This window comes from Schistocerca gregaria, chromosome 6 (assembly GCF_023897955.1).
Source record: "Schistocerca gregaria isolate iqSchGreg1 chromosome 6, iqSchGreg1.2, whole genome shotgun sequence".
In the NCBI taxonomy this organism is placed as follows: domain Eukaryota; kingdom Metazoa; phylum Arthropoda; class Insecta; order Orthoptera; family Acrididae; genus Schistocerca; species Schistocerca gregaria.
In genome coordinates, this window is record NC_064925.1 from 386,152,904 (window position 1) to 386,169,599 (window position 16,696).

At 36.9% G+C, this 16,696-nt stretch overlaps 1 protein-coding gene across 1 annotated transcript in view; it reads left to right on the forward strand.

Moving 5' to 3' along the window:
• LOC126278893 (calbindin-32) overlaps positions 1 to 16,696 on the forward strand; it is a 1,341,317-nt gene that overhangs the window by 1,280,116 nt on the left and 44,505 nt on the right. The window contains exon 10 of the mRNA XM_049979167.1: positions 15,898 to 15,954. Within this exon, the coding sequence (XP_049835124.1) occupies positions 15,898 to 15,954 (57 nt within the window). The remainder of the gene's footprint in view (positions 1 to 15,897; positions 15,955 to 16,696) is intronic.

Here is a 16,696-nt window from a genome sequence, read left to right on the forward strand (position 1 = left end):
CTACACCTAAAATGCTAATCACTTTCTCCACTATCTTTCAGTAGTTCATGTATAATTATTAATAGAATAATTGCTTATCACCATTGTTACTAAATCACCCTGTTCCAACATTCATCATGTTCAAAGTCTTGCTGCAGTTAAAGAGTGACTTTTCCAACTTCATCCTGACGACAAACACATTAACTCCTGCATAATTTGCTTCACCAACAAAATTACAATCTTGAATTATTCCCCCTTTGGAAGCTAAGTCTAGAAATATCTCTGTGAGCTTACATGGCCCTTTCCTGTGTCAACATATTTACAGACATCTAGAGAAATAATAGCTATACACCGAATACGTTAAACTACTTATGTGCTACAGATTCATTTATGATATCTGCACCACCTGCACTTCTTCTAAGGCCAATCTCCTTGCAGAACTCCAACCTAACATCCAAATCTGTTTCAATAGTTCCTTTTCATATTAATGAGCTACACTATGTGATCAAAAGTATTCAGATACCTAGCTGAAAATGACTTACAAATTCGTGGCACCCTCTATCGGTAATGCTGTAATTCAGTATAGTGTTGGCCCACCCTTAGCCTTGATGACAGCTTCCACTCTTGCAGGCCTACATTCAATCAGATGCTGGTAGGTTTCTTGGGGAATGGCAGCCCATTCTTCACAGTGTGCTGCACTCAGGAGAGATATCAATGTTGGTCTGTGAGGCCTGGCATGAAGTCAATATTCCAAAACATCTCAAAGGTGTTCTGTAAGATTCAGGTCAGGACTCTGTGCTGGCCAGTCCAATACAGGGATGTTACTGTTATGCAGTGACTCCACCACAGGCTGTGTATTATGACCAGATGCTCATCCTGTTGAAAGATGCAATTGCCATCCTCTAATTGCTCTTTAACAGTGGGAAGCAAGAAGGTGCTTCAAATGCTTCATACATCAATGTAGGTCAGTGTTGTGATAGTGCCATGCAAAACAACAAGGGAGGCAAGCCTCCTCCATGAAAATCATGACCACACCATAACACCAATGCCTCTGAATTTTACTGTTGGCACTATACACGCTGGCAGATGATGTTCACCAGGCATTCACCATAACCACACCCTGTCATCGGATCACCACACTGTACAGTGATTTGTCACTCCGCATGACATTTTTCCACTGTTCAATCATCCAATGTTTATGCTTCTTACATGGAGTGATGTGTCGTTTGGCATTTACCAGCGAGATGTGTGGCTTATGAGCAGCCCGTTGACCATGAAATCCAAGTTTTTTCACCTCATGTCATAGTACTTGCAGTGGCTCCTGATGAAGTCTGGAATTCCTGTGTGATGGTCTGAATAGATGCCTGCCTCTTACATATTACGACATTCGTCAACTGTCGGCAGTCTCTGTCAGCGAATAGACGAGGTTTGCCTGTACGCTTTTGTGCTGTATGTGTCCCTTCACATTTCTATTTCACTATCACATCAGAAACAGTGGACCTAGGTATGTTTAGGAGTGTGGAAATCTCACAGACAGACGTATGACACAAATAACAATCACCTGACCACATTTGAAGTCCGTAAGTTCCACGGAGTGCCCAGTTCTGCTCTCTCCCGGTGTCTAATTACTACTGAGGTTGCTGATATGGAGTACTTGGCAATAGGTGGCAGCACAATGAACCTAATATGAGAAATTTATCTTTTGGGGGTGTCCAGATAAATTTTGTCACATAGTGTACCTTTCTGGATATTAATCTCCTTTTCTGTGATAGTTTCCATGCTCCACATTTCAACATAAATAGCTGTTCCACATTAAAAATTCCCTCCCCTTTGTCTTTGCCAATGATAATATTGTGAAGCCCTGTAACCACCATATTTTAACCTAATGTATGTCCCATACATGACACAGCCCTGCCACAAGCACTTCCCGTGTGAAAAATGATAGGGGTAAGTGTGGAACCTTCCAAATTATTTAGCAGCTCTTTAGGCACCACTGGGCACCCATCTCTGTGAATATAAGAAGTAATCAGTTGTCAACTTGGCTGAATGAGTGCCACTAAACTGTTGTTCATTTCAGCACAAACCCATCTTTGTGGTTTATGAACATGCTATGTAGTAGAACACCACTTTAACAACTGATTTAGTACCCAAGTCATTTTCATTCTCCTTCCTGTTTTAAACAGAAACCATCAATCACTGCCCTCCCCCACATTTGACACCCTTTCCCATATCTCATTCTCTCTCTCTCTCTCTCTCTCTCTCTCTCTCTCTCTCTCTCTCTCTCTCTCTCTCTCTCTCTCTCTCTCTCTCTCCCTCTCTCCCTCCCTCCCTCCCTCATCCTTAGTCCCTTTGTCCATGTTAACCTCATTATTGATGAATATTACCAATGAGCTAATTTATTTTAACAAAAGTTTATTACAGCAAGAAACTTGCATAAGATATTAAAAAGTTTGAACCAGTTTTCACTTATCAGATGTTTTCAACAGCCCGTGGAATTATTCTTCCCCAGAGGCTACAGAAAATTCTCTTACTGATCATCATATGTTTGTGTCTCCTAGCAGTAGACTCATAGAAAGTCATTCACAATTGATGGCTGTCTATGTAATTTGATTCAGCCTCAGGCCAAATATAATTGCATGCGTTATTGAAAATTACTTAAAAATTTAAAGTGGTTCAGTTATGCTAATGCATTACACAATTGTTGGACAGCAATGAATTTTATTGCTAATGCTCAGGTTTACATTTGCAGGTGTTTGTCTGTCTATCCTTTTTCATTCTTTGTTTGTTGTTTCCATCATGGAGTTTCTGTTAAGTTGATAATGGGAGTATGGACTTGAGATAAACCTTAAACTTCGCTTACAATTAAGTCTGAGACTTTTATGTGAGGGAATGCTGGTGAATTACATGGGCAGAGTGATAACATAACCAGACAGTAGATGAGGCTCACATTCCAGATATTGTTTTTATGCTTTAACATTGTGACATACTGCTAAGAACACAGTAGTATTTTGTATCAAGATTTAATTTATGGAAAGTAGCATTACCCTTCATCAGTAATTATCTGTGGAATTTTTATCTAAATACAAGTGATACATATCATAGATGTATTTAGTGTGATATGCACTCGTGTGTGATTTAAAGTAAAGGAAAATTATTGCATAAACATTGTAATTACTTCATTGGATTTGGAAAACCATTCCAGAAAATTTTATTTTGAAAATGTAAGCGGAGAAGGGAATACACATGAATAAACAATAAATACCTAAATGCAACAGATTATCTGCCTGGTAGGCAAAAGCTACTCTTAAAACAAACACTGGAAATGCAAAATTGGAATATCAACAATGTTAGCAAAACATTAGACTGCTACTGACCATAAAGATGACAGTGAGTTGCAGACAGGCACAATGAAATGACTGTCAACCATTTAGTTTTTGGCCAAAGCCTTCTTCAGAAAAAAAATCACACACACATTCACACAAGCAAGCATGCCTCACATGCACAAGACTGTTATCTCTGGCAGCTTGCACCAATCCAAACTGTTACATTGTGATTAGCAGTATGTAGGAGACTTGCATTGTCATATAAAAAGACACAGTGTTGAACAATTGTCAAAGACAGTTTATAAGTAGAGAGAGATAGTTTGCAACTCCACTGTTAGGTGGTACTCATAAATCTCTCAGATCACATGCATTTTGGGCTATCCTACATGTAAGGATCACTCACTGGTACTAGTTGCTTTAAAACAAAATGCAATAAAATCAATACTTTTATTTATTTTACTGGTGAGACCACAAACAGAAAAAAGGACAGCAAGATAGAGGAAATTGTTAACATAAAATTAATATAGAGCTCTGTCATCTTCATCTTGCAAAGAGAGAGACAGTTATAGTAAGCTACTCAGGAAAGTTTCAGTAAAGTTTAAAAACTTAGAGAGATATTTACGGACTCTAAATTGTGTATCTGCATTATCAGTCATGTCTGCAAAGATGAAGTGTGTAACACAAGAAAGGCAGGGGTATAGACTGGATTCCCATTCAGGTGCACTTTTGTTTAAAAAAAAGATATTCCATTAAATTTGATTTATGTAATAGAAATTGTGTAGGGAGACTATCCAGCACACAGAACAGAAGAAATTCTCTATAATGTGGATGACGTACATTAGCTTATTCTGCAGAAACATAAGGACAAATATCAAAAATGGATGTCAAGGTTTAATTATTGTTGTATAGTATTTCATTAATTAGTGTTTGAAATGTAATACATAGTATCAGGTAGGAAAGTTACTTCTTTCATTTCAGTTATCAACACAACCTCTATTCATTTATAATCTAACATTCATAATGGCTATGTCCCTTACTGCCACTTTCATACAGTCTGGAAAACCTTTGCAGTGAACTATTCTGAACAATGATATCATCCACATCCGAGAATATTGCAGTGCTGTATCAACGTAGTGCTTTAAATACTCATTCTTATATATTTTAAACAGTACCCAGTCACAATGACAGCAAATTCCCTATTCTTTGTCTATTTTTGATTCACACAGACACAAATTCATGAAATTTCATAACTATTTAAAATTAAAATATATCTAAACTACATATTAAATAAACCCTGCATTTATTCTTGTACACTCTCTCAAATTTTTCACTCATCAGGAAGGCATTGGAGTAAGTAGTGGAAGCTACTCTTTCAAAAAGCTATCTGCATGTTTTCTTTCTCAGGAATGAAGAAGAGCAGATAATTTTAGAACAAAATTTCTGCATTAAGTGGCTTGCATGGCTGGTTTTTCAGTGTTGCATCAAAATTCAGCTGTAATGTAGATCTTTTGTGGGAATATTTGCTTAAAAATGTTTTCATTAACATGTACTCTTAAATTTTAGTTGTAAATAATCAACCTGATAACCTACTATGGTATATTCCATAACAAGTATGCAGCTTTAAACTACATCTAACAGCTGCTTTATTTGCAGTAAATTTGAGAATTAAAATTCAGTTATATAAAATCACAGAAACTGTTCTGTTTATTGCTGCATTATTCTGCAATTCATATAAATTTTTTTTCTTTTTCCAGTTGAGATTACTTCACAGGGTACAGTAGATTCTGAGATCACATCTTTGAGCTATGTAAAAACAGAACTACATCAAATTTACTTCTTCCATTATTTTGAATTTACATTTCACTGTACAGGGAATATTGTAAAATCTTCTTGTGCCACTTCAACTACTTTAAATACTTTTGAATCATTATTTTGTCACTTACACAAATTACTCATATGTATGCTGGATGCATAACGGGCTTATCATTTTTTATATTTCTGTGCGCTTATTTATGTCAAATGATAAGTTCTTCAAAGAACTGCTTAGTAAGATGACAACTTTAATTGCTGTTAACCATAAAAATGTCTTAAAAGCCTATTTTCATTTTCTTCAGCTTCAGCAGTGTAGCCATATTGTCGCATATCAGTTAATGTGTGCTATGCTTGTAAATTTTTACTGTTAAGACAGATGAATTATGATCATTTACAGTGCATGCAATAATGCGAGAATGAAAGAAAATTCATAAAATTTTATTCAGTGTCATTTAATTTTTATTGTATTTAAGATGAGAATTAAGATGCTAGATTTCAAGTGGATTCATGGGACATCTTGGCCTGAATTCTGCTTCCTCCCCTTCCTCTCTTCCTTTTCCCACTACTCCTTTTTGTCCCCTACCCTAGGTCCAGTAGACTCATCAAAAGAACTACTAACCATAGTATGAGATACTGATTGATGGATAGAAGTGATACTTCTGAAAACATTAAGCAGTATTACTTTCTGTTGATATGAATATCCTTGCTCAGTAATCCATTTATCACTTTGAGGGAAGAATAATTCTGCATTCATTTTGCAGAGTACTGTCTGTGTATAGGTACATGTCACATTGGATGAGCAAGTAGCATAAGTATGAAATAATTTTAATGTAATGTGGAAATAGTAAAGCTTAGTAACAGAAAATGAGTGTCCATGCACTCAAAAATGAAATCTTCTTTCTTATTTCTTATATGGAAAAAAGTGTTGCGATAAATAATAACCATGTTGAGTGAAAATCCTGTTTTAACAAGTCTTTTAAGAAAACATTTTGCAATAGAGGAAACTCTAGTAGGTTATATTGCAGGAAATGATGAGTTGTAATAGGTAATAGATAGACTGTTAAGGACTGCAGTTGTGGTAGGCACATAAAATGAAGAAATAATTGCAGGAAATAAGAAAATGGAAGTCAGCAGCAAACTGCTGGAAAGAGTGACGACTATGAAAATTGGTGTAATAAGCAATTTCTTAACACAACATGACCATGTATTTAAGGCAATAAAGAGATAATCTTATAAGCACAAAAACACTTGTGTTATTTCAAAGGTTATGGGTAGTATATTACACTGCAAAATTTTGTCCTTCAGACTGAGATTTCTGGGGTTACGTGCACTACTGTTTAGCCTACTACACAGGCATTTGACAGATGGACTAACATCATATTCAACTTGTACTGCCTGTCTTTCTAAGGTTATTCATTCATTTATGTGAGCTGCTCTGTAAATCTCACACAGTGGGAGATTACGCAGGAATGTGTAATGAGTGAATTTAAAACTTTGTACAAGGACACAGCTATTATAAAATAATTTTATAGACTCACTGATGATGAACTATCATTAAAGGTAGGCACTAGCAACTTATATTGTTTCTATAAAGCATGTTTCAAATTCAACCTACATGTTAAAAACAGCAAAATATTGTATAGGATGTGGCAAACATTTCCAACTGTTTTAATAATAATGCATGTATTACACACATTCTTATTGTTGCATAATGACATTGTAATTTATGCAATGTCACATAGTAGCTAATCAGCTGTGGTTGTATGAACAAAATGCTTAAATCATGGATTTTTTTGAACTTGTGATTCTTACATTGTAACTTAGCATCAATTCAGCCAACATTTCAGTATAAGTCAAATTGAACATGTTTCATCTCATAGTACAATTTTGTTATGGGTCATAAGTTTCATAGAAACAGGTTCAGCTCTAAACTCAAAGTCAACAGGTTATCCTCTGCTGTTCAGAATGCCAGAAAACGCTGAGAAAATAAAACAGTCTTGTCTATAGCAGCCAGTTCGTACAAATGCTTGTTATGCTTCTATCACAGAGTAAGACAAGTACTTCATTATAATTTTCACTTCTACACTTATTGAGTGGCTGTGCTTCAACAATAAAAAACTAATGATTAAGGAAATTGCTTAACATTCTCAGAACAAATGTTTAAAATGATGACTGATAACTTGATTCTCATGATAAATAATGAATTTTTGTTATACCACCATTATCTGTCACGTTTTGTTTAACAAATATTTATGTTTTAGGAAGTGATGCAAGGTTGTTTTTCAGTTTAATGTTTCAAAGAATGCCTTATAAATCCTTATACATACTTTCTGCTGTCATTATCACAATATTCTGGACTCTGAAGGTACTAAGCACTTCTGGCATAACTCCCCACAAAAATTATTCAACATTAAATTATACAGTCTTCCCAGCATTGAGTAGGCTCTAATTACAAAAATTAGCAGTCTTTACTGAGTTTGTAATTTACAAACAGAAACTTTGAACTCACAAAAAAGTCAAGATTAACACTCAGCCCAGTAAATGACACACAACTGTGCTGGTGTCAGAAATAAGTCATACATTTCACTAATAGTTTACTTTCATCCTGAACTTCAGTGTGATTTGCAACAACAGTCAACAAATACACGTTTATGTCATAAATTACAGTCAGTAGAGCACTTTTGTCCCAGCAGCTGACTTCTCACTGAGGAGATGTGAAAATTTATATATAGGAAATGGCTGGCACAGTCTCTAGCCTGACTCATCATTTTTATTGTTATTATCATTTAAGTGTATTGAGATCTTTACCACATTAAAACATATGAAACCAAACTTTGGTATGTTATAACTACAAATAGAATTAGTCTCAGTTTTCTCACATTCTTGGGAGGTAGTTGGAAATTTTCAGTCTTAATATGTGTAGGAAACACAGAGGAAAAAATATAATAAAAACACACAATAGTGTATATTATTCAACCAGATATCTGACTGCTAATCAATTATAGGCAGATCCTAATTATATAATTTAGTAGAATTACGCTGTATCTTTGTTCTCATGCTGTTATACTCATTCTCCAGTATTATTTACAAATGAAGATCAGCATCTGTAAATTATCAAAGTCTGTTGCTCATGACAGCAGGGAGAAAATAGCCATGCTGTCAAAGAACAAAAAACCACATACTCATCAGGACTGATGGCATATCAGTACCAAGTAAAACTTACAGTTCTTCTTCCAAAATATAGTTGAGCCCATCACTCACCTACTGCAATAAGGTATCTACATATCTCCATCTACATAAGTACTTTGAAAACAGATTTCCAATGTGTCGCAAGGGTGCTTAGTTTGGTACATCATCTTAGGATTTCTTACTGTTCCAATCTCAAACTGAGTTCAATAAGTATGTTGACTTAATACCTTTGTGACTGAATTAATTAGTCTAATCTTGTTTTGATATTCCCTGTGGGTCTGATGTGTAAGCACTGAAAAATATCTCTAGGTTCTTCACTTTATAATGGTCCTTTAATTTTTTTATTGTGCTTTTGAGGAAAAAACTGAATGTATCTTCAAGTCTTCTAGGTCCCACACAACTGGCAGCATGCTAAGATGATCTGTAAGCACTGTCATTTGTAGATTGTATTTTTCCAGTATCTTGCCAATGAACCAAAGTCTACCACTTTCCTTATCTTTGACTGAGCCTATGTGATAATTCAATGTTTTGTGCCCACAAATTGCTCCACTGAAGTATTTGTATGAGTTGGCTAAGCTTAATTGTGTCTCTTCAATATTGTAGTAAAATGACAATAGTTTTCTGCACTTTTCTGTGTCTTTAAGGCAGATTAACTATCTTTGCACTACTTTGAAATCCTATCCAGATCTGATTAATATTTCTGAAGGTCATTTTTTTTTAAGTTTAGACAGTGCTTCATTGCTGACGACTGCATTATCTGTGAAAAGTCTGAGATTGCTGGTAATATTCTCTGCCAGGTCATTAATATACAGCATGTACAACAAGGGTGTCAGGACTCTTTCCTGATTCATGCTTCAAATTACCTCTACTTCTGTCAATAACACTGCCTGTCAGAAATTGTGTTTCATATTTCCAGAAGTGTTAAAAATGTCAAAAGTAATTTCTATTTTTCAAAGTTGTTAAGGAAGATAAAGTGACAAAATATTGCCACATTACAATTATCTCCTGCTTTTCTATACTGCTGAAAAATTTGTGTTCAATAAGTTAATAAGGTGTACCAACAAAAATGGAATAGTAATGAATTACCAATCTGTTTTCTGAAACTGTAAATCAACTGAGATGACTGTCCATCAGTGCATATAGTTCAGTGAAACTGTCAGAAAAAAAAGCCTGTACCTTGCAAAAGGTGGGGTAGAAGATTTTATTTTTTTAACTCGTTCATATTGTTGGAAAGGTTAGAAAACCAAGTTTTGCCAACAAAATTTCTCTTGCAAAAACTTTCTACAGTCAAAAAACTTCGATAATTTTGGACCTTTTTCAGTTTTTTCAAAATATCTCAGTTTCATTTGCTCCTATCGCTTTGACGTCTATTTTCTTTTCTAAAGAGCACAAAATTTTCTACACATTTGATTCTTACCATTTTTTTCTGCTCCCGGTACCTAAGGCATTACAGCACACCAAAAAATACCAAGTTTTCAAATTTTGAGCCAAGAATAGTTGCTGACAATTTCCACAATGTAAAGTTCTGTAGAAAAGATAAAGTTGTGACTCTCCTTTCTGCGTTCAATTCTGTAAAAGCTGGGAGCTCTAAATTACTCCTGTTGATCCTTTAACTCTTTTCCAAAGGATTTTTTGATGAAACAAAGTGAAGAAGAGGTAAAAGCCTTTCTGAAATATGAACTTGTTCCTTACCCAATGTCCCTATTCTCAGAAAAAACCACGTGGAAAGGGACAAAATCTTCATTCTACAATGCCTTCATTCCAGTGGAAGATGAGAAGTCAGGTGGACCGAGTAAATTTTTTGTCATTGATGGAGGGTACCTTATCCACAAAGTGACTTGGACTCAAAATGTTTGCTTCAAGTCAGTATTCCAAAGCTATGTTTCTTACCTGCAACATCATTTTGGATCTCAATTTGCTATTGTATTTGATGGGTATCCATATGAGAGAGACAAATGTAGCACAAAGAGTGCTGAGAGGATTCGTAGGTCCAAACAACATTCTTCAGTTGATGTTGTGGTTGAATCAGAGATGGTGAACCAAGTCCCTCAGGACAAGTTCTTGTACAACGAATGAAACAAGATGCTTTTGATCACATTTTTAAAATGGAATTTCTGGAGTGTAGCATTGAAGTGCACCAGGCACAATAAGACGCTGATGTTATAATTGTAACATCTGCCATTTCAAAAACCAAAGATTTTGGAAGTGTTGTCATTGTAGGAGAAGCTGTTGACCTGCTTGTGCTCATGACCGGTTTGGGGAAAGGCATTGAAAACTTATTGTTCTTAAAGCCAGGAAGAGGAAATGCAGAAGACAAGTGGTTTTCCACTGCATCTTACAAGTTTGGCGGAGAATATATTCTCTTCACTAACGCCTTTAGCCTCCCCCCATGAACCATGGACCTTGCCGTTGGTGGGGAGGCTTGCGTGCCTCAGCGATACAGATGGCCGTACCGTAGGTGCAACCACAACGGAAGGGTATCTGTTGAGAGGCCAGACAAACGTGTGGTTCCTGAAGAGGGGCAGCAGCCTTTTCAGTAGTTGCAGGGGCAACAGTCTGGATGATTGACTGATCTGGCCTTGCAACATTAACCAAAACGGCCTTGCTGTGCTGGTACTGCGAATGGCTGAAAGCAAGGGGAAACTACAGCCGTAATTTTTCCCGAGGACATGCAGCTTTACTGTACGATTAAATGATGATGGCATCCTCTTGGGTAAAATATTCCAGAGGTAAAATAGTCCCCCATTCGGATCTCCGGGCGGGGACTACTCAGGAGGATGTCGTTACCAGGAGAAAGAAAAATGGCGTTCTACGGATCGGAGCGTGGAATGTCAGATCCCTTAATCGGGCAGGTAGGTTAGAAAATTTAAAAAGGGAAATGGATAGGTTAAAGTTAGATATAGTGGGAATTAGTGAAGTTCGGTGGCAGGAGGAACAAGACTTCTGGTCAGGTGACTACAGGGTTATAAACACAAAATCAAATAGGGGTAATGCAGGAGTAGGTTTAATAATGAATAGGAAAATAGGAATGCGGGTAAGCTACTACAAACAGCATAGTGAACGCATTATTGTGGCCAAGATAGATACGAAGCCCACACCTACTACAGTAGTACAAGTTTATATGCCAACTAGCTCTGCAGATGATGAAGAAATTGAAGAAATGTACGATGAAATAAAAGAAATTATTCAGATAGTGAAGGGAGACGAAAATTTAACAGTAATGGGTGACTGGAATTCGAGTGTAGGAAAGGGGAGAGAAGGAAACATAGTAGGTGAATATGGATTGGGGCTAAGAAATGAAAGAGGAAGCCGCCTAGTAGAATTTTGCACAGAGCACAACTTAATCATAGCTAACACTTGGTTTAAGACTCATGAAAGAAGGTTGTATACATGGAAGAACCCTGGAGATACTAAAAGGTATCAGATAGATTATATAATGGTAAGACAGAGATTTAGGAACCAGGTTTTAAGTTGTAAGACATTTCCAGGGGCAGATGTGGACTCTGACCACAATCTATTGGTTATGACCTGTAGATTAAAACTGAAGAAACTGCAAAAATGTGGGAAATTAAGGAGATGGGACCTGGATAAACTGAAAGAACCAGAGGTTGTACAGAGTTTCAGAGAGAGCATAAGGGAACAATTGACAGGAATAGGGGAAAGAAATACAGTAGAAGAAGAATGGGTAGCTCTGAGGGATGTAGTAGTGAAGGCAGCAGAGGATAAAGTAGGTACAAAGACGAGGGCTGCTAGAAATCCTTGGGTAACAGAAGAAATATTGAATTTAATTGATGAAAGGAGAAAATATAAAAATGCAGTAAATGAAGCAGTCAAAAAGGAATACAAACATCTCAAAAATGAGATCGACAGGAAGTGCAAAATGGCTAAACAGGGATGGCTAGAGGACAAATGTAAGGATGTAGAAGCTTATCTCACTAGGGGTAAGATAGATACTGCCTACAGGAAAATTAAAGAGACCTTTGGAGAGAAGAGAACCACGTGTATGAATATCAAGAGCTCAGATGGCAGCCCAGTTCTAAGCAAAGAAGGGAAGGCAGAAAGGTGGAAGGAGTATATAGAAGGTTTATATAAGGGCGATGTACTTGAGGACAATATTATGGAAATAGAAGAGGATGTAGATGAAGACGAAATGGGAGATACGAAACTGCGTGAAGAGTTTGACAGAGCACTGAAAGACCTGAGTCGAAACAAGGCCCCCGGAGTAGACAACATTCCATTAGAACTACTGACGGCCTTGGGAGAGCCAGTCACGACAAAACTCTACCAGCTGGTGAGCAAGATGTATGAGACAGGCGAAATACCCTCAGACTTCAAGAAGAATATAATAATTCCAATCCCAAAGAAAGCAGGTGCTGACAGATGTGAAAATTACCGAACTATCAGTTTAATAAGCCACGGCTGCAAAATACTAACGCGAATTCTTTACAGACGAATGGAAAAACTGGTAGATGCAGACCTCGGGAGGATCAGTTTGGATTCCGTCGAAATGTTGGAACACGTGAGGCAATACTGACCTTACGACTTATCTTAGAAGAAAGATTAAGAAAAGGCAAACCTACGTTTCTAGCATTTGTAGACTTAGAGAAAGCTTTTGACAATGTTGACTGGAATACTCTTTTTCAAATTCTGAAGGTGGCAGGGGTAAAATACAGGGAGCGAAAGGCTATTTATAATTTGTACAGAAACCAGATGGCAGTAATAAGAGTCGAGGGGCATGAAAGGGAAGCAGTGGTTGGGAAAGGAGTGAGACAGGGTTGTAGCCTCTCCCCGATGTTATTCAATCTGTATATTGAGCAAGCAGTAAAGGAAACAAAACAAAAATTTGGAGTAGGTATTAAAATTTTCGAAGTTTTTTGACTGCAGAAAGTTTTCCCAAACGAAATTTGTTGGCAAAACACAGTTTTCTAATCTTTCCAACCATATGAACGAATTGAAAAAATAAACTCTTCTACCCGACCTTTTGCAAGGTATATCTACTATTTGATGGGGCTAACTGATGAAAATCAAAGCTTTTTCATGATCTTGCAGTTTAGTGACAAGCATCAAGGCCTCTACATTACAGAGTCCTGAGTTCAAATTCCAGTCACGTTAGAGATTTTCTTCACCCAGGGGCTGGGTGTTAGCATTGTTTTAATCATTTCTTCTCATCTTCATCACAGAGATACATAATTTGCTGAACTGATATTAAACAGTAATGTGGGGTGCCAGAGGGCAGTAACAGCACACAATTATTTTGTTCACGGTAAACCACAGAGTTCAACAAAACAAGCTTAAATACTGTGGCACTGTCGACCTATGAAATGAATGACTTCATTCATTTCTTAACAACCACAAGCAAAATGTAAGCAACAGACAACCTGAAGTAAAATGACAATAGTCTCAGAATATTTGTCAGAACAACACTCATTCATGTTGGAGTACCTCAAGAGTTAGTAAGGAGACCACTTCTTTCTTTGATTTATGTCTCTTATCTTTATGTGGATATTGATTCAAATAAAACAACTCTGTTTGCTAATGGTTCAGCATTATCAGTGCCTGCAGCAAAAAATGAAAATATCCAACATGTACCAAACTACAAGTCAATTCAGTAAACGGTTTATAATAAATCAATTCATAATAAGCAACAAGAAAACAGTATCAATAAATTTTCATAGCTGCCAGCATAACACCTTGCCTTACCTTGGTATTACCATCAATAATTAACCCATTGTAAATAAAAAGTTAACAAAGTTTCTTCGTATTTGGATACAGAGTAACATAAAATGGGACAAATGTTGAATACATCAATTCCATGCTGGGTAGCAAATGCTGTTACATTTTATGGGTCCTATAAGGCCATACCCATGAGCATCACTAATGAGTATTTGACTGTGCATATATCAATGCAGATCTGAAGTATGGCCTGAGCACATTCTCAAGCAGCTTGGGGGATCTTCAGGAAGAAAAAAAGAGGAGTGGGTAGTTATTAAGGGGAGCAGACTTGGACAGTTGTGTAAACCATTTTTTCAAACACTGAAAGTGTTACCATTAATACGCATGTATATTATCGTCTCACTTACATACGTTTAAAAAAAATATTATTGGCAATGGTAATAGTGAGAATAAGAGAAACATACATGGTCACAATACAAGATTAAAAGGAGTCTTACATGCAGTCCCAGCAAATACATATTGGTGTCAGGAAGTACAGGCTATGTTCAACTAGTTCACTGATGATTTAATGTATATATTAAATATAAATGTCTTAAAACATCTATTAAAGAATATCTACAGTACCATTGCCTATATTCAGAAAGTGACTGCATGCAAATCAGTATGTGTAATTTATAATTTTTATAATACGTACATATAAACATGACTTTGCTGTTGTAAACACTAGATGTTAAGTCTATTGCAGTAGCACCTTTTAAACACTACTACATATTATAGAAAATGGTTGCAGAAATAAATAAATTAGATGGCAACAACAGCAGGACCAAGCAAGAATATTTAATTCAGTTACAATAGAAGGGAATGTTCTGGCAGAAAGTAAGTAATTGAGGAGTATGAGGAGTACAGGGGATCTCTCTCTCTCTCTCTCTCTCTCTCTCTCTCTCTCTCTCTCTCTCTCTCTCTCTCACACACACACACACACACACACACACACACACACACACACACACACACACACACATGCTTTATGCAACCATATGTAAACAATCATGTAGTTTGCCTTTACTCTGAAGCAGATCACATCACACTTACAAAATGTGAAGAAAAGTGTCATTATGTAACAAAATAATGTTTCTTTACTCTACTCCAAGGCATTTTTACTTAATCACCTTGTAACACAGATATGTGTTGTATTTTGTTCGCATTTTTGGAGGTGTGAAGAAAGATAATGAAGAGCATTATTTTGTAATAGATGTGGATATGTATGTCAGTGTGTGATGTAACTATCAGTAGTCCAAGATTGTTAAAAGTTGATAATTAAATAATTTACCTGCAAACTAAACATGTCTTTCCAGTTAAAGAAATAATCTTTTTGTTAGTAACTTTACGTAACATTTTAATGCCATCTTTTTTCATTTCACTGTCCCTACACACCTAACTGTACCTAAATGATCTCTACCGCAGTAAGTTATACACTACTTTAAAAAATTCATACTATGTTGTATATTTCAAGAAAATTTCACTTAAAAGAATAAACCATGCTTTACTGTCTCCTCATAACATGAGGCAGTTCTATCTTATGGTGTTCATGTTTCTGTATTGAATATTTCTTGTGGAATTCATCTGGGATGGAACTCAAATCATAGCATATGAATTTTGAAGTCATAATGTGGGAATGAACATAATACATCTCTGTAATGAAAACACTGCCATACAATTTAGCCATACGTACTGATTTTCCTCTCCTGTGTTACCCTCAGAAAAATTCTCATTACTCATCATTCACAGAATCTTTCCCGAGTCTTGTTTAATAGTCCACTTTCGATATTAGTTACATTTTCTACTATTAATGAAATATCAGTGAATACAGCCATGTAAAAAATGTAAAACTATAATATTATGTCATATTGTTTACTTTCAGGGAGCCACCAAACTTACAAAAGATGACATAGAACGAGTCTTCTCACTTTATGACAGGGTACGTAACGACATTATTGACATATATATGAAACCATCTTACTTAATACTCTTTTTTGTTGTGTTTTCACACATTTAGAGTGATATGAAAGTAATATTTGTACCATGAATGAGTAGATGATGTGGAAAACTGAAAGTACTACTTATACACTCCTGGAAATGGAAAAAAGAACACATTGACACCGGTGTGTCAGACCCACCATACTTGCTCCGGACACTGCGAGAGGGCTGTACAAGCAATGATCACATGCACGGCACAGCGGACACACCAGGAACCGCGGTGTTGGCTGTTAAATGGCGCCAGCTGCGCAGCATTTGTGCACCGACGCCGTCAGTGTCAGCCAGTTTGCCGTGGCATACGGGGCTCCATCGCAGTCTTTAACACTGGTAGCATGCCGCGACAGCGTGGACGTGAACCGTATGTGCAGTTGACGGACTTTGAGCGAGGGCGTATAGTGGGCATGCGGGAGGCCGGGTGGACGTACAGCCGCATTGTTCAACACGTGGGGCGTGAGGTCTCCACAGTACATCGATGATGTCACCAGTGGTCGGCGGAAGGTGCACGTGCCCGTCGACCTGGGACCGGACTGCAGCAACGCACGGATGCTCGCCAAGACCGTAGGATCCTACGCGGTGCTGTAGGGGACCGCACCGCCACTTCCCAGCAAATTAGGGACATTGTCAATCCTGGGGTATCGGCGAGGACCATTCACAACCGTCTCCATGAAGCTGGGCTACAGTCC